We start from the raw sequence: 26,202 nt of genomic DNA, 5'->3' as shown, positions 1-26,202 counted from the left end.
CTTGAAAAGCATAAAAAAGTGCCTCCAGAAGGTGCCATTGATTTTTCAAAATAATCAATAATAAAGTGGTAAAAAAATGAAACAGAAATTTAACTTTTTCGGTTTTTGTCGGATATCTCCGAAAGTAATGAAAATTTTTTGAATTTTTCTTACCAAATTATTAAGCAATAAAATGCGCAACTTTGCCTCCATTTAACTAAAGTTCCTTCAACTATAGTTTCTGCGATAGCAATGCTAATGCCTCGAATTTGTAACACCCTGTATATACGTTACCGTTCAGAAGTTTTGTCGGATAATACGAAAATAATAATAGTTATTTATGTATTAAGAGCGAAAAGTAAGCCTTTTCTGCTCTGAGAGTGCCAAAAAAAGCCACTTTTTGCTCGTAACACATATAACATTTTTTTCTACAAAGCGTACAAACAAGTATTTTAAAGTAATCAAATGAATTGTCGTTAACTAAATACAGTATTTTTTGACATGCACCACTTCACAAAAAGATTGGATTGCTTCTCGTACATGGACTTTGATTTTTCGGGCAGTAGATTTAAAGAAACATTTTGTGCAACACTTTGAATTTCGGGTGGAGTATTCTGGATATCATTATCACTGCTTTTCATGATAGTTTTCTGCTTACTTACTCAGATATTTAACAACTTTGCGGTATAATTAACATGAAATTCACTTGACACACAAACTGATCAAACCTGACATTTTCAACAATGACATGCATAGTATCCGTTTTCCTGGACAGCTAGCGAAAAAATTTTTATCGCTTGCTACCCTAGCCAATATCTACACAACACATCTTTAGTATTACCAAAATTGCCCAATCAAAAACGGAGCATAATAATTTCTAAGATAAACTAAAAAAAAACATGTATTTTGTCTTTTCAGATAGCATGAAAAAGTGGCAGGAAGTCGTAAAAGGCAGGTGTTATGTAACAAACAAAGCAAATATTGAAAACGTAGAACATTGGGTAGACGAAGGCCCGTTCAGGTTTTATTATGAGTCATGCTACAATCCGGATACAAGAAAGTTTTCGAATTTGCCTTTGCAACAAGAGCCCAGTAAGTATGAGAATTAGTATTTTGTCAATATAACTGTTATAAGCAATAGTTATTTTTTTACAAAGTGATGAAAAAGTACGACCATAATATAAAAAGCTCTAATCACAAAATAGATTACTTCTTGCAGATGTTGTCACTAAACTTAATGTTTCGATTGTAGAGCAGAGGACGAGAAATGGGAAAAACTCGCATTACGTTATGGAAGAAGCGCCTTTATATAAAGAAATTGAAACCAAACTCAGAAACTTTGATATTTATGCGGGTTGCGGAGGACTCTCGGAAGGTCTTGAAAGAGCTGGCCTGGTAGACACAAAGTGGGCGGTAAGTAAAACTGTAATGTATATATACAAAATAATATACTTTTTTGTTCAAACGGACGTGAAGTATTCACTTCATGTACCATTTAGCGGTCGTGAAATAAACTTTTACGGCCGGTGTCTTTAGCAACGGCCGAAAAAAAAATACAGGGAAAAAGTAAATTAACAATCACTATGTCACCGTCTACGCTTATGGTTGCTGGTTACGATTTCTCTATGTGACCACTGTGTGCACTAATTACAGCAGTACACCCATCTATATCAGTACAGCAATCTTCGTCTCCCAATTTTATTTTCGCGTATATGAAAAAATGGAAAATATTTCTGATAAGAGTCAGTTTATTATTTAATGTCACATGAACAATGCATAACCAGCAAACATAACAATAAACGTCACGTGATTACTAGACCCTTCTCATTATATTTATCAAAATTTAAGAATTTCTAAGTGAATATCGTTTGAACAAAAAATTTTGTGTACAGGGTGCTGCATTTTCGATGGTTTTACGGGGTACAGAGAAAACGGTAATAGATAGAAAAAAAGTAGCATACGTGTTCTGATCTCTTTTTCTGAGCTGAGATGATTGGCGAAAAGTCGGCGGCGCAAACTTCTTTTGTTTCAAAGATACGGGGGGTTTTCGAAAATTGGTCATTTTGGAACCTCTTCTGTATTTCATTTGCTATTAAAGTTATCAAAAAAGAAAAAACGGTTTCCGATAGAAGTTTTGACGTAGAATCCAATGGCGTAGTCAGTCTTTTTCTATTACGTTTAGTTTCTGACATACGACACTAAGTTATATTTTTTTAAATGGAACACCCTATATATTTTTAGTTTATTTAGTTCTGTTGATTTTTACTTTTTCAATGGTGTATTAAAACATATAAGTTTGTAAATGTTAATCTTGGTAATTAGAAAAAAGGCGTTTCCTTAACAAAAAAGGGCTAAATAATATGTATAAAAATACCCACAGTCGAAACAAAATTTGACTATGTTCATATTAACATGTTACATGTCGTTTATAAACAGTTTTTTCAACTTCTACCTTAAAAATAGTAGACAATAGAAATAGTCACTTTTCTTATTAAAGTGACGGTAGAACTGTTTATAACTTAGATTTTTAATAAGATTTATTAAAAATATTTAATTTTCTGATGTGTTAGTTTATAGGATTTCCGATTTTGTTTGGTATTTTAGATATTGGCCTTTTTTTAGCTTAGCAAAGGTCTTTTTTTTAAATAACAGGATTAACCTCTACAAACTTATATGTTTTAATACACCGTTGAGAAGGTAAAAATTAACAGAATTAAATGACGTAAAAATATATAGGATGTTTCATTTAAAAAAATGTAACTTACTGTCATATGTCAGAAACTAAACTGAATAGAAAAAAACTGACTACGCCATTGGATTCTACATGAAAACTTCTACCGGGAACCGTTCTTCCTTTTTCGATAACTTTAAGAGCAACTGAAATACAGAAGAAGTTCAAAAATTACCAATTTTCGAAAACCCCCCGTATCTTTGAAACAAAAGAAGTTTGCGCAGTTCACTCTTCGCCAGTCATATCAGCTCGGAAAATGAGATCGGAACACGTATGCTACTTTTTTTCTATCTATTACCGTTTTCTCTGTACCCCGTAAAACTATCGAAAATGCAGCACCCTGTACACCTCGGCCGTGAAATAATTTGTTTGTCCTCAAGAGGGTTGTTGAACTTTCTTTCGGCCGAAAAAATATCATTTCACGGGTAGGTATACAAATAACTATTTCTCCTTATGCTCATGTTTTTAATATCATCATATTTATACAGCCTGTTCAGGAAAACCCTGGACATACGAAATTAACATGGGAAGTTCAGAATCAGTTCATCAGTATTTATTTTTGCGTCTATAAAGTTTTTTTTAACAGAAAAACGCTTCAGAAAAATGCATCAATTTAGCTCTAAACTTGCAATTTTTTCAATACCGTATCTGTGATCATTTAGACGCAAAACGAATCTAAAATTTTGCAAAAATTGGATTTTCTTGCAGCACGGTCGCTATGCTTATGACTACATAGAGTCCGGATTTCTATAAATTTTGCTTTTTCTAAATTATAAAAGCAACCAAACTTTGACATCTAATGTGAACGATTTACGCAAAAACACGTAATTTGACAGATTTTGTTTGTGCTTTTTTTGCTTTTTTCTTGTTTTTGTGCTTAATTTAGTTATGTGTGCTTATTTGCTGCCATTTTTTGTATGGTTTTATTTTGTATAGGTTAATTGACAATTGCAATAGCTATATTGAGATATTGAAGGCTTCTGAGAGACAATAACATACCAAATTATCTGTTGCAAAATGGGTAAGTATCAATTTACAATTTAAACTGACCAAATAATTTCCAAATGCTCCGAAGTAGTGTAAAAAATTGTAAAAACATTTCAAAACACTGTAGAACCTCCAAAATGCCCTCCAACAGCCTAGAAGCTTTCAAAAGCTTTTCAACTTATCTACAGGGTGTCCCGCGAGGTACGGGACAAAATTTCACTACGTGTTCTTTAGGTAAATTCGAGTCGAAAATGTTCTATGAACATGGGTCCGCGAATGCTTCCTTACCAAGATACGATTTTTTTAAGTTTAATAGTTTTATTGTGTTGAAAAGTACAATAACCTCACAAAAATATTTTTTTACAAAAAAAATTAATACCTCTTGGAAAATAACTGTTTATCATAATTGTTCAAAGTGTCCATTTTCCCATTGTAAGCATAGTCTAGCCCTTTTAATGATGTGGATGAGAGCCATTGTAGTTTTCGGCACAAAATCACTATTAAATTTAAAAAATCATATCTCGGTAGGAAGAATTTGCGGACCCATGTTCATAGAACATTTTTGACTCGAATTCACCTAAAGAACACGTAGTGAAGTTTTGTCCCTTACCTCGCGGGACACCCTGTATAGAAGCTCTCAAAGTAAGAGAGAGCTTCTATAGATAAGAGAGTAAGTCAGTGGTCTTGTGGTGGGACGACTAGGTTAAGGTTATTTTCAACTTAGTTGAAAATAGTGCGAAATTCCATTTTCCCAACAAACTTTTTTTGTGTTTTAAAACTCTCCAAAATGCTTCTCAAGCAGTTGAAAGCCTTCCAAAAGCTTTTAAAACAGTCTAAAGACTTCCAAATAATCTTCAACTAGTCTAGAAGCTCTCAAAAAATTTCAAGCCAGCCTAAAGGCTTCTGTATGCTTCTAAAGTAGTTTAAAAGCTTCCACAAGTTTCTAGAACCCTCCATAAGTTTTCAAATGCTATAAAAGTAGTCGAAAACCTTCAATGCTTTTTAAACTCTTCAGAAACCTTCCAAATGCACCTAAGGAAATCAAAAAAGATTTCAAAATACTACAGAAACTCTAAAGTAGTCTCCTCCTTCTAAAGTAGTCGAAAAACTTTCAAAAGCTTTGTTTAAAAGTTTCAGTATGCTTTTAGAACAGTTTAAAAGCTTCCAAAAGTTTCTAGAACCGTCTACAAGATTTCAAATGATTTAAAAGCAGTCCAGAACCTTCAATGCTCCTAAAGTAGTGTAAAAATAAATCAAACACTACAGAAACCCCAAAATGTTTCTAGAACAGTCGGAAACTTTCAAAACAATTTAGAAAAAGCATTCCAGAACCTTCAATATGCTCTTTAAACTGTCCAAAAACCTTCCAAATACTCCTCAAGTAGTTTAAAAAGGTTTTAAAACACTACGGGAACTCCAAAATGCTTCCCAAGCAGTCATCTCTGAAAGAGTTTTGTTTTTTTTTAAGCATTTTTACAGATTTTTATGCTTTTTTGAGGAAAATAGTTTTAATTTTCAAGTGCTTTTTTACGATTTTAGTGCTTTTTAATCCGGACTCTACTTATGACATATCGATCAACAAATCGGACCGACCTACTAACACCAAAACAATTCCGTCTGTAATTTTTTGATCAAAACAAGTTTATTTAGTAATAATTTTGAATTAGTACCCACTTAATGCAAAGAAAGTGAAAAAGAAGCTTGATAAAAATACTTATTCGATGGCCGGTTCTGGTAAATTTTCATAAAACTAAGTCGCACTTATAACCTCACATTTATTATTTTATGTATCGATGCCCCAATTTCTTTTGCGGTTAAGTTTACGCTGCGCTTAGCTTCAATAATTATTAACAAACTAACAGTGAGGGTATTCAAGATTGTAACTTAAACTTGATATGATTCAGTGTTTATATCTGATCTAACTATGAAGTGTGAAGAATCTTAAATCAAACTGACTATAAAACCTCTGACAAACCTTTTACAGAAACAGAATATGGACTTAAACAGTGAAATTCTCAGTGGAGTCTTTGTAAATGGGTACCTAGATATAATCGAAAAACCAACTGTTCAAGTGAGCTTACATAAGCTGTCTTTTTAAGGTTTATAAACAAAAATGTGTTTAAGCGCCTTTAGTGGCAAGTGGCTTTATTGGTAATGAACCAAGTTTTGTTTGTTTATTTTATAATTGAACCTTCTTTCCACACACTCGATTGCTCCAAATAATTATAGCGCTTTACTTCACGGTTTTCCTTGGTTTCGTTGTCGCGGTCGCCCCCTTCGTTATTTAGAGTGGTTGAAGGTCCACCTTACGTTTCCTGGGTCGCCTTTAGACAGCTGAAGAAAGTTCCAGGGGTTTTAAAGAAACAAACAAGAGTAAAATAACTGTTTTCAATAAATTAACTGTATTGCGGCTTTTGTTTCTACGGAAAATACTTACGGTAACGACTTAATTAATGGAAACGCAGGCTTATTGTTCGGCGGTTCGGGGAAAGCGTGTAACGGTAAAGAAAACTAACTACGGACCCTTCTCTACTGTTTAGCTTGACTACTGATACTATGACTGACTGAAATACGGTTCTTGTATGGGGTACGGTACCTTTCTCTCGACGCCGGAGTTTGCTCCAAAAACCTAAATTGGCTCAATTACGTAACCGGCGGTGTTCCCGTCAGTCGAGCTAACCGCTATAAGTCGCAACAGTTCTCCGGAGTCCAACAAATAGGTTTTAAATCTCGAGACGTTGCCAATTACATAGTAGCTAATCCCTCTAGTTCCCAAACTCGCTTACCACACCAGTTCCCCGGAGCCAAGTAAACAGTAACATGTCCAGAAAGATAACCTGATTGTTTTAGAAAACTTTAGTTCAACCGGCGTGGTTTTACCAGTACTGATGACCAACGGAAAACCACGACAGGTGCTAATTACCAATCCAATTTACAGTTTAACTTTACTACGGTTAACAGTATGGTGTTTAAAGCAGCAAACAGAACAAATACTAACTTCCGCGCGTCTCCTATGGCGGTGAGACGGTCCAGGCAGCGACGATGGCGGGTGGCACTGGCCTGTGGTTACTCCCAACTCTCCACAACCCGAGCAGAACATCCGAGGCGGCAGCGTGCAATCAATTCTGAAGTGTTCGCACATCCAGCACGAATCTGGATACATTGAGCACCGACCGGCCTCCTGCCATGCCATCTCCCGTCGGTAGAGGCGGATCCTCTCCGGCGTCGGCGGCGGTGCGTGGCGATCCATCTCACGATAGAAGGGGTCACCCCCTGTTGGAACCACCACCAACCCGTCGGATTCATTGTCGCTCTTCATGTTTGCTAAAAAAAACAAACCAATAAATGTCGGCCTAAGGCTTACTTTGTCAGACAAACACAACAGCTCCCACAAAAATTAAACGGTACTCAATCTACCCCCTTAACATTATCTACCCCCTTTCTAGGACAACGTTTTACCAACTCGCTTATTTTACCGCCCTGTGAGGGTGCCGTCCAGGTGGTGCCACGCGTACAAAATTAAAAATATGGTAGGTAAGCTCAAAAAAAATTCTCGACTTTGTAAAGAGCTCTTCCAATCAAGATCTTTGAAAGCGCAGATCGTAACTCATCAAGATTATGACCTAGGTGATTGTATATTTTTAAACCTTTATATATGAGAGAATGCCTTACAAGACTCAGACCGCATACTCAGATACACCACGTGTCAAACGATACGGTACTGCAACGCATGGGGAGACAACTGGAATACCTAACAAATGTCAAGTGCAGAAAATTGTAATTCTTCAGACATATCATGCAAACTGAAAAGTAGGACGGAAACGAATATCGTGGCTGCGAAATTTACGAACATGGACCGGAGTGCCAGCAACAGCTTACTCAGAGCGGCCCTAAGCCTAAACGATACATACCGACTGGCAAACGGATGCATGAAACCCACACCACTCGGGAAACTATACAGGGTAATTCAAATTCGACCCTCACCATTGGGATCTCAGAAACCATAAGAGATACGAGAAAGTTTAAATTGGGGCAAAGTTGCGCAATTTAAAGCTCAACCAAATGCTGTTTTAAAAATTTCGATTTTCCTAGTTCTTCCGAAGATATCCGAAAAAAACTGAAAATTTGACTTTTTGTTTTTATTTATTTCTAACCTTATTTGAAGAGATATCCCAAAACTAAAAGCATCTTTTCATTGCCACTTTTTCCTAGCTATTCCATGATGGATTCAAATTTGCCACACGACGTTTCGTTTTTGGTCAGTCATCATCAACTTTCTTTTTTCTTATGGGTGCCATATTGGATTTTTAGCCCACCAAATAGTCCGTTTTATTCTGATTTTAGTGATGTATAATAACTTATGATTTGATTGATAAATGACAAAATAATTCAATAAAAACTATTTTTACTTTAGTTATTGGCTTTGGGTTAATGGGCCGTTTTCTAAAATGTCATTAATTGACAGTACTTGTCAAACACGATAATTCGGACGAACATTAGAGCAAGTCAATCATAGTTAAAGATGTATCTAGATAAGAAACCCCCGCACAAAATTTTATTATTATTCAAGTATTGCTGAACTATTTAGGTTAATCGGAAGAAGAGATTTGTTCGCATTATCTCTAACTTAAACAGTTTATTTATGTTTCCAAGAGAAAGATCATCATTTTAGAAACTTTATTTTTTGCCAAATTTCAATGTTTTATAATGTTAAATGCAAGTTTATTTATTTATACAGTAAGTGACTTAAACCATTTTTTATTCATTCATATTTATTCGAGTGAATAAACCAGTTTAAGTCACGTGTTTTATACAGTATTTTATTAAATTTCGACTTCTTATATTACAAAAAAACTAAAATGACAGTTCTATTAAATTTGCACTGCGCCCCGTAGATGTGACATTGATGTTTGTTTGTTTACATCTGTAAATAGGCGAATGTCATTCAGAGTGATTTAATAGTCATTTATACAGCAAGTGACTTAAACCATTTTTTATTCACGAAAAGAACAACTAGGTCCAGGGCCTAGCGAGTGGCCTAAGCTCTTCGAGTGAATAAACCGGTTTAAGTCACGTGTACACCTTTGTGACTAAGTATGTTCAGGCCAATTGCATGTGACAAGTACTACCAAGTAATCTTCATAAAACGTCTCATTAACTCAACTCTAAAATTAGTTTTTATTGAATTATTTTGTCATTTATGAAGCAAATCATAAGTTGTTATACATCACTAAAATCAGAATAAAACGTACTATTTGATGGGCTAAAAATCCAATATGGCGCCCATAAGAAAAAAGAAAGTTGACGATGGCTGCCAAAAAACGAAACGTCGTGTGGCAAATTTGAATCTATCATCAAATAGCTGGGAAAAAGTGGCAATGAAAATATGCTTTTAGTTTTGGGATATCTTTTCAAATAAGGTTAGAAATAAATAAAAACAAAAAATCAATTTTTCAGTTTTTTCCGGATGTCTTCGGAAGTACTCGGAAAATCGAAATTTTTAAAACGGCATTTGGTTGACCTTTACGTTGCGCAACTTTGCCCCAATTTAAACTTTCTCGTATCTCTTATAGTTTCCGAGATCCCAATGGTGAGGGTCGAATTTGAATTACCCTGTATAAAGCGGCCGGTTTTGCGGATCGCCAACAGCTTATTTGGCGCCTCCTGCGAACCTGGCAGACACGAATCCCGCAAGAGATTTGTCAACAACGAACTTACCGAGTCTGATAATTTGAGCTAGAAGATCTAGAGATCCCTGAACCGCATTAGAGCGGGTGTAGGACCAGGGAAGACAAACCTAATTAAGTAGGGCCTTATGGACGAACACGTCGACAGATGCGACTGTGGCGAGTACCAGGACTGTCCTAGCAAATGTACCCTCGACGAACTATGGCAGGGAAACATCTAAGCGTTTGACTTAGCCCAGTACTGGGCTGAAAAACTTTGGCCTTCGGATACGAAGAAGAAAAGTACGTATTCAGAGAGGCAGTGAATAAAATAACTTTGACCAACGTGATAACCAATATTAGATGATGGAATGTTGGTGAGGAAGAAGAATATTGTGTTATGCACCACCATAATCTATTTACCGCTTAGTTAATCTTTGAAACATTTTGTAGACGCTGCAAAATTAAACCGAAAAACGAAAAATGTATGTTTTAACCAAACTTTTGTATGTTGACCAGTTGTCAATAGCTATGTTTGGATTATTGATTTTGAACTGTTTTAAATGTGGATTTAGACCATTTGGACAATAATTTGTGTATAATCCTGTAAATCAGTACCCAGCAATACTTATCTCATCCATGCAGATGAACCAATGAGTTCAAGAACAGTTCCTGAACGGATCAGAATCATAAACTCGAACAAAGCTTTTATTATAGTTTTAAAGGATTGATTTTTAAATATTGGTTATTATTACTTTTGGAAAGTGTTTATTGGGTGACTCTTCAAAAAAGGGGAAGCAGCAAGGAACAAGGATGATAACCCGGAGACACGTGTTTCTGCTTGTTGGCTTCATCAGGTATGTAACCTGATCTGTATGAAAAAACGTTTAAAAACCAACTGACATGCATTTTGTGCAATCTTTTCGGCATCATGCAGTTTCAGATTTATTAAGGGTTTTGTGTGGTCTACTTATCTAGTTGGAGATCTGGCTTTTGGGTGTTTACTTCCTATTTTTCCTTCTATGATTACTCTTTCTATTGTCTCTGATCTTCTAGCCATATGCTCAAGGTATTGCAAATACATGCGATTTATTCTGGTTACCAGCCTTGTACGTGAACCAATTTCTTGTAATACGGATACGTTGATTCGGTATTATGTCCACGAGACATACCTGAAAGAGTCGTCTATAAGCCCACAGTTCGAAAGCCTTTACTCGGTTTTTATCTGCTTTGTTTCAAGTCCATGTTTTCCCTGCTTACGTTGCAATGGGGAAAATAAGAGCATTAACTAGACGGATGAGTTTTGTTGTTTTAGTGGTCGAATTGTCTTTCCATATTTTACTTAGCTTGGTAGTCGCTAATTTTGCCATAGTTAGACAACGACGTATTTCTCTTTCACATTTTTCAGTGTTGGTAATTGAGGAACAATAGCTATTTAATTACCAAGGGCGTTAGAGAGAACATAATGTAATACTAGAGAGAGAGAACATAATAATACCTGTCCCTCGGGCCAAGGCCCTCGGGCTGTTTTGGCCTGATGGACATTATACTCTCCCTAACGCCTGTGGTGCATACAATGTTTTATGTTTCACCTAATTCAGCAATTATTTAGTGTTTCTGGCATTGAAAAGTGAGGTATACCTTTACCGGTATGTTGTTTACTGTTTATTTTACCTGAATATTATGATTTTGATAGTCCTGTCAGTCCGTGAAAATGGCAAAAGCTGGACGAAAGTTTATTACGTAAAAAGTCAAGAGCATTATAAGGTAGGAAATACGTAGTTTTTATGGCATGAAAGAATGAAAATCCCATTGTTAATATTAAAAAAGATTTCAGGGCGTTATGATAACGCCCGCCTATAATGTTCGAAGGTTGTTATGAACACTATAACCTACACCGTTTCCAAGGTATTCATAACGTATAGGTGAAACATAAAGATAGTTAAAATTGTTTACCACTTCATAGCCGACAACTTCTGACATTGGCGGAGAATTGTTGTCTTGTCTATTTACTATCGTTATTTTAGTTTTGAATTTATTTATGTTTAAGCCATGCTTTTTGCTTATAACACAGCTCATTTATGCTATTGTCGAATGCCATGATCAGTGACGAGACAAGATTGTTGATCCGCTTTCCACCAATTGACATATCTGTTTAGCTAGTGCCAATTACCTACTTAGCCGTTCTGTAAACTGACCAATATCGCTGTAGGAGTAGAAAAATGTATTTATTTATCTTTATAATTTTTTTTATTGTTTCAGATCGAAAAAAACCCAACTACAGCGGAAGCTTTTAAAAAGAATCACCCCGGAGCGTCAGTACTTACGAACGATTGCAATTTCATATTGTATGAGTTATTAAATGATCGTGGTCAACGGTACATGTTACCAAATAAAGGAGACGTAGACATCTTAATAGGTGGACCACCGTGCCAAGGATTTTCGGTCATAAACCGATTTAAGGCATCCGAAGCAGCCATCTCCAATAATAACCAAATAAAAACCTATTTAGGCTTCGTGGATTATTACAGGTACAATTTTCAATTGCTTACTCGGGAAGCTTATGGGTAATTTGAGTAATCACTGTTTACTAACTTTAGTTTACAGTTTTATTAGCTGACGATTAAACAAAGAAAAAGTACTGGATGATTGTGTATATTTAAATAAAGATGACAGCATAGTTTAAATTAGCAATGTTGTAGTATTTTTCCTGTATCACCAGAATCTGGTGTCAAAGTTGATTTATGTCATATATGTTCACTTGTCGAATTTTTGACACTTGTTTTGATGGTTTCAAATGAAACACTCTGTATTTTATTTGCTCAATAGGTAGATTTCCTTTTTTCTGATTTCAAATATGTATTTTATTGAAGTAATGTTGGTTAGGTACTTATAAAATATAAGGTATTTACATTTTTCGCGAGAAACTAAAAATATTTAAAATAGCAAATATATGGCAACGTCGGATTACTCCAAAATGACGGTTTAATTTTATTTGGGTGTAGAACAAGTGTGATTTAAAATCGCACGCAACTCAAAGCAAGCTGACTTTAAACCTTGCATTCACACAGTGCGCACAATGTTGATGAAAACAGTGGCATTTATACAAATGGTACACATGCTGAGTTAACATCATATTTTGAAATTAATACTGTCGAAAACGACGGCGAAAACCTCGTAGAGATACTGACCACAAGACTCGAGTTACTGTGAAATCCAAAACATATTTTTGCGAGAAATGGTGTGTGACCGAATTTTTAATTTTTTGACTACACCTCATACTCGGATACGTGCCAACTTTCAAAAAGATCATTTAGGTCGTCAGAAAGAGAAAGAAAATACCTTTTAATCCTCATAAAAATGATTAAAATTGAGTGACTCAATTTGAAGATACAGCCGCTCAAAAAAGACTATTTTCGACTTCTATTTTCATCTTAACGTCACTGACAAAAAATAACAAACCTTTCAATTGTGGATTTGATTCTAACTTTAGAACTGTCATGATAATTCTCCTGAAGCTTCTAGAATATGCAGCAACAAAAGCAACATCCTCTCTAACTTGTTATTTGTTAATTATATTATAACCTAATGTTGTATTACCTAAAAGTTAAAAGGTACCCACCTACCTATGCTTGTAATGTGATATTGGCCGCATTTATAAGAACACATCGATTAGCAATCGATGAACAATTTTCTTCTGAATGCACTGAAACAAATCGATTACTAATCAAAAAAGCATTACTTTTAATTGGTTTGGATTTGTTAATCGATTTGTTCTTATGAATGCGGCCATTTGCTTAACGGCAATAAACTCAAATTACCCTAACCTACCTATGTTTCATGTCTGAGAAGCACACCTATTTACCTCATCAACGATGTTGCCAATTTTACAAAAATCTTTTTTGCTATTAACTCTGTTAAAGGTCATGATATTGTCCCGTTTTTCCCACGAAAACAAGACTCGATACTTTTAACTCGCACTGTATTTCCTTTTGTTTACAAACAAATACTGACAACGCGTTAACAATCACAACAATAATTGACTGACTACGGGTCCTAGCCCAGATGTTCATATAGGCTTCAATGGATTCGAGAGAATGCGGAAATATTCATGACATTGGCAATCTCTCTTAAACTTTAAAGTATGACATAAATCTCTCTCTCACAAACAGCTGAACTACGACGTTCTAGAATCTAAACAATGTAACACGAAATAACTATCCTACTGCTTACTCTAAGACAAAAAAGTCCTTTTCGCAAAACAATATTCTATTTTTAAGATTTTTGTGGAGTTTAGAGTGTGGTTTCCCACCAATGAAAGTAGAGTGAAAAGAATTGCTCAATCCCATAAGCGCATCCTGGCCCCTATTTGGTTCGGCCGGTGATGATTTTGATTTCATCAACAGTCCACGGATCACGTGATCGGGCTATGGCGAAATAGCAGACGATTGTATACGAACATGCATTTTCATTTGCGTTTTGTGAGTTCGTGACATACTGTGAGCGAGGTTTACTGACGAATTTTGCGAATACCCTCGACGGCCCACAGAACTAATGTGTCCATACTAGAAGAACTGCGTATTAACACTTGATTAGTCACAAAAGTTAGTCAATCAACTTTGAGGTATTTTGGACACATCTCTAGACAAACAGCCTCGATGGAACGACTAATCGTGGAAGGAAGGGTTGAAGGGAGGCGACCACGTGGGCGATCACCAAAGCGATGAGTGGACCAAGTCAAACACATGGTGGGCCATAGTCTGCCGGATGCGGCCCACCTCGCACAGAATACAACTGCCTGGAAAGAGACAATCAAGAGAATTGATACATTATGTCACCAAGCTCTCTCGAGGGCAAAGTACTGTGGAGGAGGACTTACTATGTCGTCTCGATCCTTTCGCCGTTGGGAAACAAAATCGGCCGATTGAGCAATATTTTACTGTCTACCATCCTTGGTTCTCCACGTCGCATTGAAAAGCTTCACTGTGTTCACGCGTTAAACCATTTCGATTACTAATCGCTTTCATTAATACACTCGTTGGTTAAATAACTATTAACGTTTTAATTTTTTTTTAGGCCAAAGTACTTCCTATTTGAAAACGTTCGCAATTTTGCCAGTCATGAACAATCAAGATTCTTCCAGTTAACGCTAAGATGCCTTCTAGAGATCGGATATCAGGTGACTTTTGGCGTTCTTAATGCAGGAAAGTATGGTTTGCCCCAATCGAGAAGACGATTATTTATACTAGGGGCAGCTCCTGGACTAGAGCTCCCAATGCTGCCGAAACCCACCCACTGTTTTGGGACTTTTAAAGAGGAAGTAGATTCCATTAAGATTAATGAACTAATATACGACTTAGGTAAGTTCAAAGAAAAATCTCTTTTTGTTCAAACGAACGATAAAAGTACTCACTTCACGAACTGTTTTGCGGCCGTAAAATCCACTTTTTTCTCCGACTCTTATAGAAAACTAATTTTTTCCCTCTAATTTGAGGTATGAAAATTTTACTTTTACATCCTAGGAAGGGAAAGTATTTTCTAAATATTTTCCTATTGTATAATGTAATAATTAATAATATCATGTCATTAAATACCATCATCATAAACGTACTAAAATTTACATAAAATCTCCTTCTTCTCGTAGTGCCTATCCGGTTCGGATGTTGACGACTAGCATGGCTATTCTAACTTTATTGGCTGTGGTACGGAACAGTTCAGTAGTGATTAAGACGAACCATTGTCTGCGGTTTTGAAGTCAAGAGTTGCTTCTTCATCCTGGTCCTCTATGGCCATATATTTTGCCCTAAACAATGTGCTGCAGCCGACCATAGCGATCTTCGTTTCGTGTTATAGTATTCCAGTTTCGTTCATTTGATTTCCTCGTTGATCTCACACTTCTCATAGTTAAGCCTTTGTAATACTTCAACGTTGGTAATCCGGTCCGTCTATGATATAGGAAAAATTCTTCTGTAGCACCACATTTCGAACGCTTCAAGTTTTTCCATCGATGCTTTAGTCAACGTCCATTATTTCACTTATAAGGTTGAAATTGATTAACATCAGCGTAGTAGACGTATTTTTGTTGTTATTGGTAGATCCCGATTTTTAAAAACTCTTTTCTTTTTGATGAAGGGTGCTCTGGCCTTCTCAATACTGATCTTTATTTCCATAGAATGGTTCCATTAATTATTTATACCTGGTATTTATAGCTGCTTACCTTTTTTATGTGTTGTTGATTCGCTATGAGTTATTAAGGGGATTTGAGGTTTTTATGAATACATAATACCTTGGAAACGGTGTAGGTTATAGTGTTCATAACAACCTGAGGGCATTATAAGCGGGCGTTATCATAACGCCCTGAAATCTTTTATAATAGAATGGTGTTTTTATTCTTTCATGCCATGAAAACTACGTATTCCCTACCTTAGGATGTGCTTGACTTTTGAGGTAATAAACTTTCGTTAGCTTTTGATGTATTTTCTTTTATATTTTCGAAAATTTTGTCCAACTTTTGCCAATTTCACTGACTGACAGGACTATCAAAGTCACATCATTCAGGTAAAATAAATACTTAACAACATACCGGTAAAGGTATACCTTACTTTTCAATGCCAGAAACAGTAAATAATTGGTGAATTAGGTGAAACACCACAGGCGTTAGGGAGAGTATAATGTCCATTAGGCCGAAACCTGTCCCTCGGGTCATAGGCCCTCGGGCTGTTTCGTTCAGGACATTATGTTCCCTCTAACGCCCTTGGTATATGAATAGCTATTCATTAAAGTCATGGCCATATTGCTTGCTGCATTCTGCTGTGCGCGTAATCAGTGTCTGTAAGCCTTCTAAGCTGCCTGCGAATATGATTGTGTCAATAGTGTTCAGTCGTTCACCATTCACAAGAATTCCAATTTCACTGTTCTCTAGAGCCCTCTTCATTATTTTTCTCTGAGTAGAGATTAAAAAGTAAGGGGACATTATGCAGGTTTGTCTTACCCCCCCTCACGTCACTTCTTCCATCAGCTTTTTTCCTACCCTGATATTGGCTGTTTGGTTGTAATAGAGGTGGTGTATTATTCGGATGTCCTTATCATCTAGGTTAAGCCAATGGATTGCAGTAATTACATTAACTTATCGTGTTTGACGTTGTCGAAGATCTTGCTGTAGTCAATGAAGCATACGTACACCTCACAACTGACATCACGACATCGCTGGAACAGTACCTGCACTGCTAATAACGCTTCTCTTGTACTTTGTGCGTCACGGAATCTTAGTTACTCATAACACATTAGTTACGGAAGCATAAGACGTTAGATACCAAAATAGTATTCAAACGGCTTTTCATGACCATGTCAAACAAAATTTGCTAGATAACACCATAGTCTTTAGCGTTGGCGGTATGTTTTCTAAAGCCTGATTAATGACCGAGTAGGCACTTCTTTCTATTTTGTGCGGTTTTCCAATACATTTAAAAAAAATCGTCGGGAAAAATGGAAACTTTCTTGGACACACTTTCTTCTAGATACCCTTTAGAAACTTTTGCTGATTCCCATTTACCAAGTTCTTATAAGTCTATAAATAGATTAGTATTCATACATATTAGGATTTTCAATTGAGAGAGTCAGCTATTTTTGAGGTAGTTTAGCTAAGAATAATGAATGCCGTAGGGCTGTACCGTACATTTTCCTTTTCTATACGATACAAACAATCTTCGGTGAGTAACATGAACTGGCCTTAATTTTACGTACTTTTTTTATAAATGCACAGGATTGACTTTGCCCTCAGATACTACACCGAAAATCCGCTTCTTATGGGTCTTTGAGTCAGGAATAGTAACAATCAGCTTGTCCTCTAAAACGTCAACTTCTTTCGTCGTCATCTGCGTTCATTCATTGGTTAGGCAGGCTCCTCTAATCCCAATTCAAAAAGCCACTTTTTTCATCATTAAAAAGTGTTTTTGCTCTATATCCAACGTTTTTCTTTGTAGATTAAAGTAGTAGTCCATTTTCTCTCAGTGGAGCAACTTCACTGTGAAGACGACTGAGTGTTACTGTTACCCCTGTGTTTTTTTTTTTGATGAAACGTATTTGTCGATTTCCACTCCTTTATTCAGTTCTAAAGTTAGTCATAACATGGAATAAAAGTTTGGACTGTCATTGGGTTTGATTTATTAGCTTTTTGCCAACTTGAAAAACTTTGACTTTAATGCACTGTAACTGTGTATTATACAGAGTGAAAGAAGCGTGTGCAAAATAGTTAAATTTGCAAGTATTCCCCGACTAACCAATAGTTTGTTGGTTTGGTTTTAACATAAGGAAGAGTTGGTTAGGTCAATATCTCGTGTGGGTTTTTGGGCATATCCCAATTAACCTCTCGTGTATCAAGAAATCTGAAAAAAACGACATTATAGTGCTCAATCTCAAATTAACTTATGGCAGCAGCTTTTTATTTGTCATATTTTAAGTCGGGTTTATGTCCAACATAATCTGTTACATAATTTCAAAGCAACTCCTTAACCAATAAGTCCCTACAGGGTGTCTTGAGACAGTCAAAGTGGGACAAAAACCTTTACATAAAAAGAAGTTGTTCTTGACTCAAAGTTTAAACTCAGATTTCTCAAAACTGGCTGGATAAAATTTCGTCAAACCTTAACTGCTTATTATAAGAATTTTGGAAAAACATAAAATGTATTTCAGATCATCACCGATCTATTTAAAAAAAGATGGTGCATTTTGCTGGTCCGAAAACGATCTAAGATAGATTTTTTAACCTTACGTAATATTCCAAAATTTCAACTTTGAAGTTTTCACTTTGTGGAAAAAGGTAGACCGTTCCGGAACATTTGGAATACCCTGCATAGTAAGAACCAATAATAGTATATTGTAAACCTATAGACCAAAGTGCCGCTTTTAATCCCGCCGCAATAGGTTACCTTCCTACCTACCTTCTTCCCTACGGTCGGACACAATTCGCAAGGGATTAAAAGACACGACTCAATATTTTTCGTTGAAATTTGGAGTGTAGCCTAGGTTGGATCCAAACTCTTTATCTAAAATATTTTGAACTTTGCTGTGTTGCCATTTTTGTCGGAAAGAACACCAAATTTTTATTTTCAAATGGAATACCCTGAAATCCTGGAACACACCACTTTTGCCCTAGAAGGTCATTTAAAGGAGATACCCTCAAAACTGTTTTAAAAAGATACTAGAAACCGGTAATTGGTCCCGTGTGTATATATTGGGCCTAGCATGAGCCAAGGTTGAACCGACATTTTGTGCTACTCAAGAAGTGTCTTTTAATCCCTGAATTGTAGCTTTCTCTATGGTCGGGCTACAAACCTTTCGAAACGGGATTAAAAGCGACACTTTGGTCCCTAGATTTGTAATATAGGTACAATTATGAACTTTAGAATGCGGGAAACTCAAAATTACAAATCACAAAACTAACAGTAGACCACTTAACGGTACTGTACTTTCAAGATTGACGGCTCGTATTACCTACTGATAGTTGTTGGCATGGTGGATCTACGCAAAATTTATTGGCCGTGGAAGTGTTGCTATGACTATGTTACTTTAAACTTTAAATCTTTTCATTATATGATTAAATTTTTTTTAAATCTCCGCGAGATTAAAAGTGTTTAAATAAGAGATTAAAAGTGCACTTTTAATCGCTAAAGTACATAGAAGATTTTTTCTAGATTCCCGCGATTTAATACCCTTAACCCTTTTCCATACGTAACACTAATCAAATTGTTGGCTTACTTATTAAACGCTTTGTATTTTTGTAATTTAATTTTTTTCAATTAGGGCGGCCTAACTGGGGAAAGTTCGGATCCCTACCCTATAGAAGAGTCACTATTAAAGATGCCATTGAAGATCTTCCCGTTGTGACGTTCGACTCCATGTCCGACGAAATGCCATACACTAAGAACGAAGCAAATGTATCGCATTATGCACGATTATTGAGAAAATATTCAAATAGAGCCGACATTGTTACATATCACAGGTGCAGCAAACCATCTGCAATCGCCAGAAAACGAATGGAGTTGATTCCCGCTGGGGGAGATTGGACTGATTTACCAAACATTGCCGTTACTTTAGATGATGGAACTACAACAGAAGTTTTACGCTACAGTTTCGGGTAAGGGATCAATTTTTGATTTTGAAACTTTGTTTTCACAATTTAAATGTACTTGGTTGCTGTGTTTCATTCACATAGAAATAGTAAGTTTCTCTCGACGCAAAAACGTTACTGTGTGTAGCAAAATCGATTCGAAGAAAAGTTTTAAACACTTGGTTTGTGGCTAGCAATGAATAAAAAAAATGTAAACATAGCAGGAAGGAGCAATAGCAATCAAAGAGGGGGACAGAAACAAGGGGGAGGCGGGGGGAGTAATATGGCGGCCGTCAACTTCCGGTTGGTACTTTCAGATCTAAATTTAATCTTGTCCACTGTACAACTTAATTTAAATTTGCAAAACTCAACTGTTAAAGAACCACAAACAAACAAAACAAACTAACACTATACTACAACAAATACAAACAACAAATTTTTGCGGGTTTGAAACTCCAAACTTTCAATGACTGCGTCAATTCAACTGCGCAGTAGGCGAATGCGCAATCAACTTCCGTCCCCCTCGCTTAATGCACAAACGGGTTATAATTTGTATTATTGTTACCTCCTGAGTCTTTTTACTCATTGGTGGCTAGTAAGTTTGATTGGCAGTTGTTTCTGGGGTTATCTAAAAATCAAATAATTTTTTTGTATAGGTTGAATATTCGTAAGATCATTATCATTAAAGCTTGGTATTATTCTGAATAGTTCCCTCATGTGTTAAATGTCCCATATGAGCAGTGCATTTTCACCAGAATGACAGCGAATATTTCCCTCATATGTAAAATCTCCCATATGAGGAGAGGTGTTATCGAAAACTTACAGCGACAATTCCACTCATGTACAAAAAATGCCATATATACGTCATCAAAACACGGTTTGCTATCGGCTAATAAGGAAGGAAGAGAGTTTGCTAGCGGATAAAAAAATCGGATAAATTTTGCTGTTGATTTCATCGTTTCCACGGATTTTCACTACACTTCTATTGTTGCAATGTCTCACCTTGAGATTTTTGCTGGCACTGTCAATTTTGATTTTTGTTCGTATTGTTTTGGTTATGGCTCGCTTCGGATAGAGTTCTACTGCAGAAAATCAAAAGAACCAGAAAAATGTATTTCTGCCAGTACAAGGAAGTCGCAGTCTTATTATATTATTGATTATATTCATGGAATTATCTTATCAAATACCATTCGAGCTCAGATTTTAAACAGGATAATTTTTCCGCTAGTCTTCTCATACTTTCTTTATGGTACAAAACTCGACCTGTTTGGCAAAATCACTCAAGCTACGCTGTCGTGATTTAGTTACAACAGGTCTCGTCCAGTTACACCAAAAAGAAAGTGTTCTAAGACAAGCACAAAAATTATCCGGCTCAATCTGAGCTCTTGTGGTATTGCCCCCGATAACACAAATTGATAATACCACGACGGTGACGACAGTCAATGATAACTATAGCAACTAGGTATGTAACTATCTGACCTGCATACATTTGACATCGAAGTGATTAATTGTGCTTAAAATGTCGCGCTTTGGGTGTTCTTCCCTTAGCCAAATTGAAGAAGTTGCAAGAGATAGTGAACCGAAAAACACAAGAAAAAGTAAGCAGTACATATGGCGGCAATTTATGTATTTCACCGAGGAGAGAAACTACGTATTGAATGAGACTACCAGCATTTCCGAATTGGCAAATGTATTAGAGGATTGGGCTTTCAATATGAGAAAGCAAAATGGACAAGAATACAAAGAATGTACCATCAAAACTATTTGGAACGTAACGGCAAAGATGCTTATGGAAAAGTGCTATCAAGATTTTAACATCACCTTCAACCCATTTACCGATATTGCTTTCAAGTTGGCGCGTAACGCAAAAGGCGCAAAACGAAAGCAATTACAACAAGACCCCGAAAAAAGGAATAGAAGCGCGGTTTTTTTAAGTTATGAAGAATTCAAGAAAATGATTATCACATGCAGTGAAGATGATCCCGATGGTCTCCAGAAAAAGGTGTTTTTTGTGTTATCTTTTGAATTAGCTTGGAGAGGAGGAGAAGGCGCAAGTTGTTTAGTAACTTTTTTTAAAGAAGAGGTTTCTAATGAAGGTGTGATAACTGGCCGAATTGAATACAACCCCCTTTTTAGTAAGACAACTCAAGGGGGTGATAAACCATGTGCTTCTTCCAAATGAATAATTAAAAACACACAAAATCCGGATATCTGTCCAGTTCGGCTATACCAAAAGTTTATGAAGAAGCGGAACGGATAAAAAGTGATCGATTGTTCTTAACAGTAAACCCATCTTGGAAATTTTCGAAATGGTACAAAGATGTTCCTGCAGGAAGAAACATTATAACTACCTGGACGTCAAACCAAGCAAAAATGTTGGGATTAAAAACGGACAAGAAAAGAATTACGAATCATTCGTTAAGAGCTACTGCTGTGTCCAAGTTGGCTAAAGAAGGCATAGAAGACCAACAGCTAATTAAAATTACCGGGCATTCAAATGCAAAATCTATTACTCCCTACCTTCAAATGGATGCAGAACATCATGCCAAAATAATAAGGAAAATGAGGGATAGCACCACCAGTGAGGAGCCGGTACCTAAAGCACCACCGGAACTTTCCATTTCAAATGAAACTGTGGATATGCAGTTATTGGAAGCTTCCATTTCCATGCCAAATAAAATAAATAATTTGCAATCATCAGGTATTAGACACAATCAAAAAAGACATATTTATATTGACTGTGTTTTTAATAACAATTGAAAATTTTAAAATTTTTAAAGGATTTTGTAATGTTTAAATTGTTACTTTAATTTATTTAATATATGTTGGGTTCCTTCGGTTTTTAATGATTTTCTTTATTCGGGAAATATTCGGGGGTAATTGCACAAGTGCATAAAAATTACCGATAATTTTGCATGAAAACTTGTTATCTCTTAACTGCATGAGTTTATTTTCATATTTTTTTGGCGAAAGAGCCCGACACCGAAGGTGGAGGGCTTTTTTAGAAAAAAATATGAAAATGACCGAATGCAGTTTGCAAAGATAACAAGTTTGAACGCAGAATTATCAGGTCATTTTTAAGGCACGAATGTAATTTTGGGGAATATTTCCCGAATAAAGAAAATGTTTTGGTTTTGCTGCAACTATAGATTGCTCAATGGAGCTCAATGAGCAACTTCCAAACCGTTTATTAATTTTTGTTGACATCGCGTTTGACATTTTTTGGTTATAAAAAGTCAAAAAAATGCGCATGGACAACAATTAGTGTACTAGCAATAGGCTCTACAACAATGCAGTCGTTATAGATACGTACAGTGCAATTATCGAAATGCAATTATCACTTTAGAATGCAATTATCGCTGTCATTCTGGTGAAAATGCACTGCTCATATGGGACATTTAACACATGAGGGAAATATTCGGGGGTAATTGCACAAGTGCATAAAAATTACCGATAATTTTGCGTGAAAACTTGTTATCTCTTAACTGCATGAGTTTATTTTCATATTTTTTTGGCGAAAGAGCCCGACACCGAAGGTGGAGGGCTGTTTTAGAAAAAAATATGAAAATGACCGAATGCAGTTTGCAAAGATAACAAGTTTGAACGCAGAATTATCAGGTTATTTTTAAGGCACGAATGTAATTTTGGGGAATATTTCCCGAATAAATAAAATGTTTTGGTTTTGCTGCAACTATAGATTGCTCAATGGAGCTCAATGAGCAAGTTCCAAACCGTTTATTCATTTTTGTTGACATCGCGTTTGACATTTTTTGGTTATAAAAAGTCAAAAAACTGCGCAAGGACAACAATTAGTGTACTAGCAATAAGCTCTACAACAATGCAGTTGTTATAGATACGTACAGTGCAATTATCGAAATGCAATTATCACTTTAGAATGCAATTATCGCTGTCATTCTGGTGAAAATGCACTGCTCATATGGGACATTTAACACATGAGGGAAATATTCCCCAAAATTACATTCGTGCTTAAAAATTCCCTGATAATTCTGCGTTCAAACTTGTTATCTTTGCAAACCGCATTCGGTCATTTTCTTATTTTTTTGGCGAAAGAGCACGACACCGAAGGAAGGTGAAAATATGAAAATAAACTCATGCAGTTATCAGATAACAAGTTTTCATACAAAATTATCGGTAATTTTTATGCACTCGTGCAATTACTACCGGCAATTTTTCGAGAAGAACCTGATTGCGTACATAAAAATACACTTTTATTTTTTGTTATCTTTTTCTCGGGAAATATCACGATTTCGATTTTCGTCATGGTGACTAAGATATTTTTTTTTCGGGGGCCACAACACTAGTGCATAAAAATTACCGAAAATATTTGCATGAACGCGTGTTGGAATAACGTGCGTGGAAATAATTTTTTGTTCAAACGGACGTTACGTTCGGCTACGCCTCAAGCTGCAATTTTCATGTGCAAGCGGCAAATATGTACTTTCCGCTCTTAATATAGGGCGGAAAAGTGCTACTTCCGCCATGAAAAATCGTGCGGCAAAGTACACTTTTCCGCACGATCGTAGGAATAGTATATTACATACTCAGGTGGAAAGTGTTTGATTTCCGTCGAGATATTAGGTAACTCGAGACAGAAATTAAAGTTTCTACCGTGGTTTGTACACTATTTTATTTTCAAACATTTATCAAAATTTCATCGAACTTCTAATAAATCATTCAGTTGAAATATTGATTGCTAATAGTCTCTAACAATAAGGTAGTATAGGTGTACGAGTAGTTATGACTTCAACCATAATAAACGACTGGTGATTGGTTTACAATCTTGACAGCGTCATTATTGTGCTATTCCGTCTTTAATATTTTGAGCTGAAACGTTTCTTAAAGTGCTTTAAACATGGAGATTTCTGAACACGCAGATGTTACTCATCATCACCTGAGCTGCGAGCTGTTGCAGAGGTGGCGGCACAGTCTCTTAACTATAAAAAGTAAGCCCAGATATGACAAAACGCATATTGACATTCACCCGGGTGGAAAGTGACATTTACCCGCGTGGAAAGTGAGTACTTTCCACCCGGGTGGAAAGTAAAAGCAGGTACTTTTCATCTTTCCACCTGGTTTACACATAAGAAATAACGTTATTACATACCTGGTTGAAAATAATAGTATATTCTATATTAAGAGCGGAAAGTACATATTTGCCGCTTGCACATGAAAATTATTAATGTCAATCATGTAGAAGCGGCAAAAGTACTTTCGGCTCGAAATATAGACGATATTTTTTCGACGACTGCTGTGGGGTGGAGTAGAAGGACAACTCACATCATTTTCGTAGCTCGAACTCATTGTCACTGATAAATCACTTTGACGGAATGTGTTTATTTCAAATAGGTATGTCCAGCGTTGTTATGGAAACGCCGAAAAAGTTGGTGAGTAGATTGTTAGTAGAAAGCGAAAACGCTCTAGAGCAGAAAATGATTCACTTTCTGCGCACGTGCGGCGAATAACCACTTTCTGCTTTGAAATGGAAGCGTACATGAGGTACTTTCAAAGTCAGTCGTCGAAAAAATACTTTTGTTCGCACTCATTTTATTTTAAAGACTAATTTTCTGCTCTGATATGCGTGCGAAAAAGTATCAAATTCTGCACGCGAATAGAAAAAACTTTATACCCATCTTTATCCACTCAAAATCGACTATAGCGGCAATTACACCTCGCCACCTCATCATCATCATCATTTTACACTCTTAATACACATTTTGTATGAGGTTTATAGGCAGGTCAGGGTTTTTAACTAAATGACTAATGCCCATATTTATAAACAAATCTCAATCTCGTACTTTTCTACGAAGAACCGGTTAGAAATAGAAAGGCTTTCTAAAATCTGAATGCAAAGTACGCCAAACCGTAGATTGGGAAATCTGCAATTGTTGCTCAGCTCTGCGTTTACTTATTACTTGATTAACATCAAATATGCATAAAATTGCATTATTTCTTCTGATGCAATCTCTGTTATCATTTACTAGATTTGGTTCTGTCAGCCGTATTTCATATTGAGAACACTCTGGCATTAGGAAGTCTGGTATTTGTATATCGCCGTTGGTATTCACGAACTGCGGCATTACTACTGCTATTGCAATATCCGTAAACAAAATGAATATCTGCGTATTCTTGATTAGGGAATTCTCTAGGCATAGTGATTATTTCTTAACAAAGGGATCAACTGCAAATCTCTTAATCGCGAGTTGACGTAACTTAAAAAAATATGTCAAACTGACAATCACCAGAAAGTATTTACATGTGTACCAGTTAACAAATAAAAAAGAAGGTTGCCAATTTTACAAGCAGTCAATTCTTTAGTCCAACGTTGCAGAAAATGCATTGAAGTCGAAGAGGACACCATTTTGAACAATTATTATAATTTTTTATCAAATGTTTAGTTCTTTGTTGCTTACAATTAGTTTATTGCCTCGATAAGTTCGAATTTCGATTATTCGAAAACGGTGCGCCGGAAGAAAAATTTCCAAGAGACCTTTTTCCTTCGAAATTCGTCGTTTTCAAATAAAAATATGAATTTTGTGCTTTTTTTATAAAACTTCAACACCCTGTATTTCCTGAAAGACGCATTTCTGGAATATAGTTTATAGAGCAAACTGGGATTATTTTTGGACGTAGAATAAAAACGGAACGTGGTTAAAATTTGTGTATTAAAACCTGAATCACTCTGGATGTAAGTTTTGTCTGCTATTTTTATA

General features: G+C 36.0%; 1 protein-coding gene across 2 annotated transcripts in view; it reads left to right on the top strand.

Moving 5' to 3' along the window:
- Positions 1-26,202, top strand: part of LOC145726601 (DNA (cytosine-5)-methyltransferase PliMCI-like) — a 41,375-nt gene continuing 15,173 nt past the window's right edge. Inside the window, exons 1-5 of one of the 2 annotated variants that reach the window (XM_081975764.1) lie at positions 1-1,071; positions 1,232-1,392; positions 11,626-11,894; positions 14,440-14,723; positions 19,165-19,498. In XM_081975764.1, the coding sequence (XP_081831890.1) occupies positions 879-1,071; positions 1,232-1,392; positions 11,626-11,894; positions 14,440-14,723; positions 19,165-19,498 (1,241 nt within the window). In that variant the 5' untranslated portion in view covers positions 1-878. Of the gene's footprint in view, positions 1,072-1,231; positions 1,393-10,900; positions 11,131-11,625; positions 11,895-14,439; positions 14,724-19,164; positions 19,499-26,202 lie in introns of those variants that run through there. The other variant, XM_081975765.1, reaches the window with a different exon arrangement.

The sequence above is a fragment of the Ips typographus genome, linkage group LG3 (assembly GCF_016097725.1).
Source record: "Ips typographus isolate SLU linkage group LG3, UJ_Ityp_2.0, whole genome shotgun sequence".
NCBI classification, from domain to species: Eukaryota; Metazoa; Arthropoda; class Insecta; order Coleoptera; family Curculionidae; genus Ips; species Ips typographus.
The sequence above is the reverse complement of the archived record's forward strand: the minus strand, read 5'-3'. Positions and strand labels throughout refer to the sequence as shown.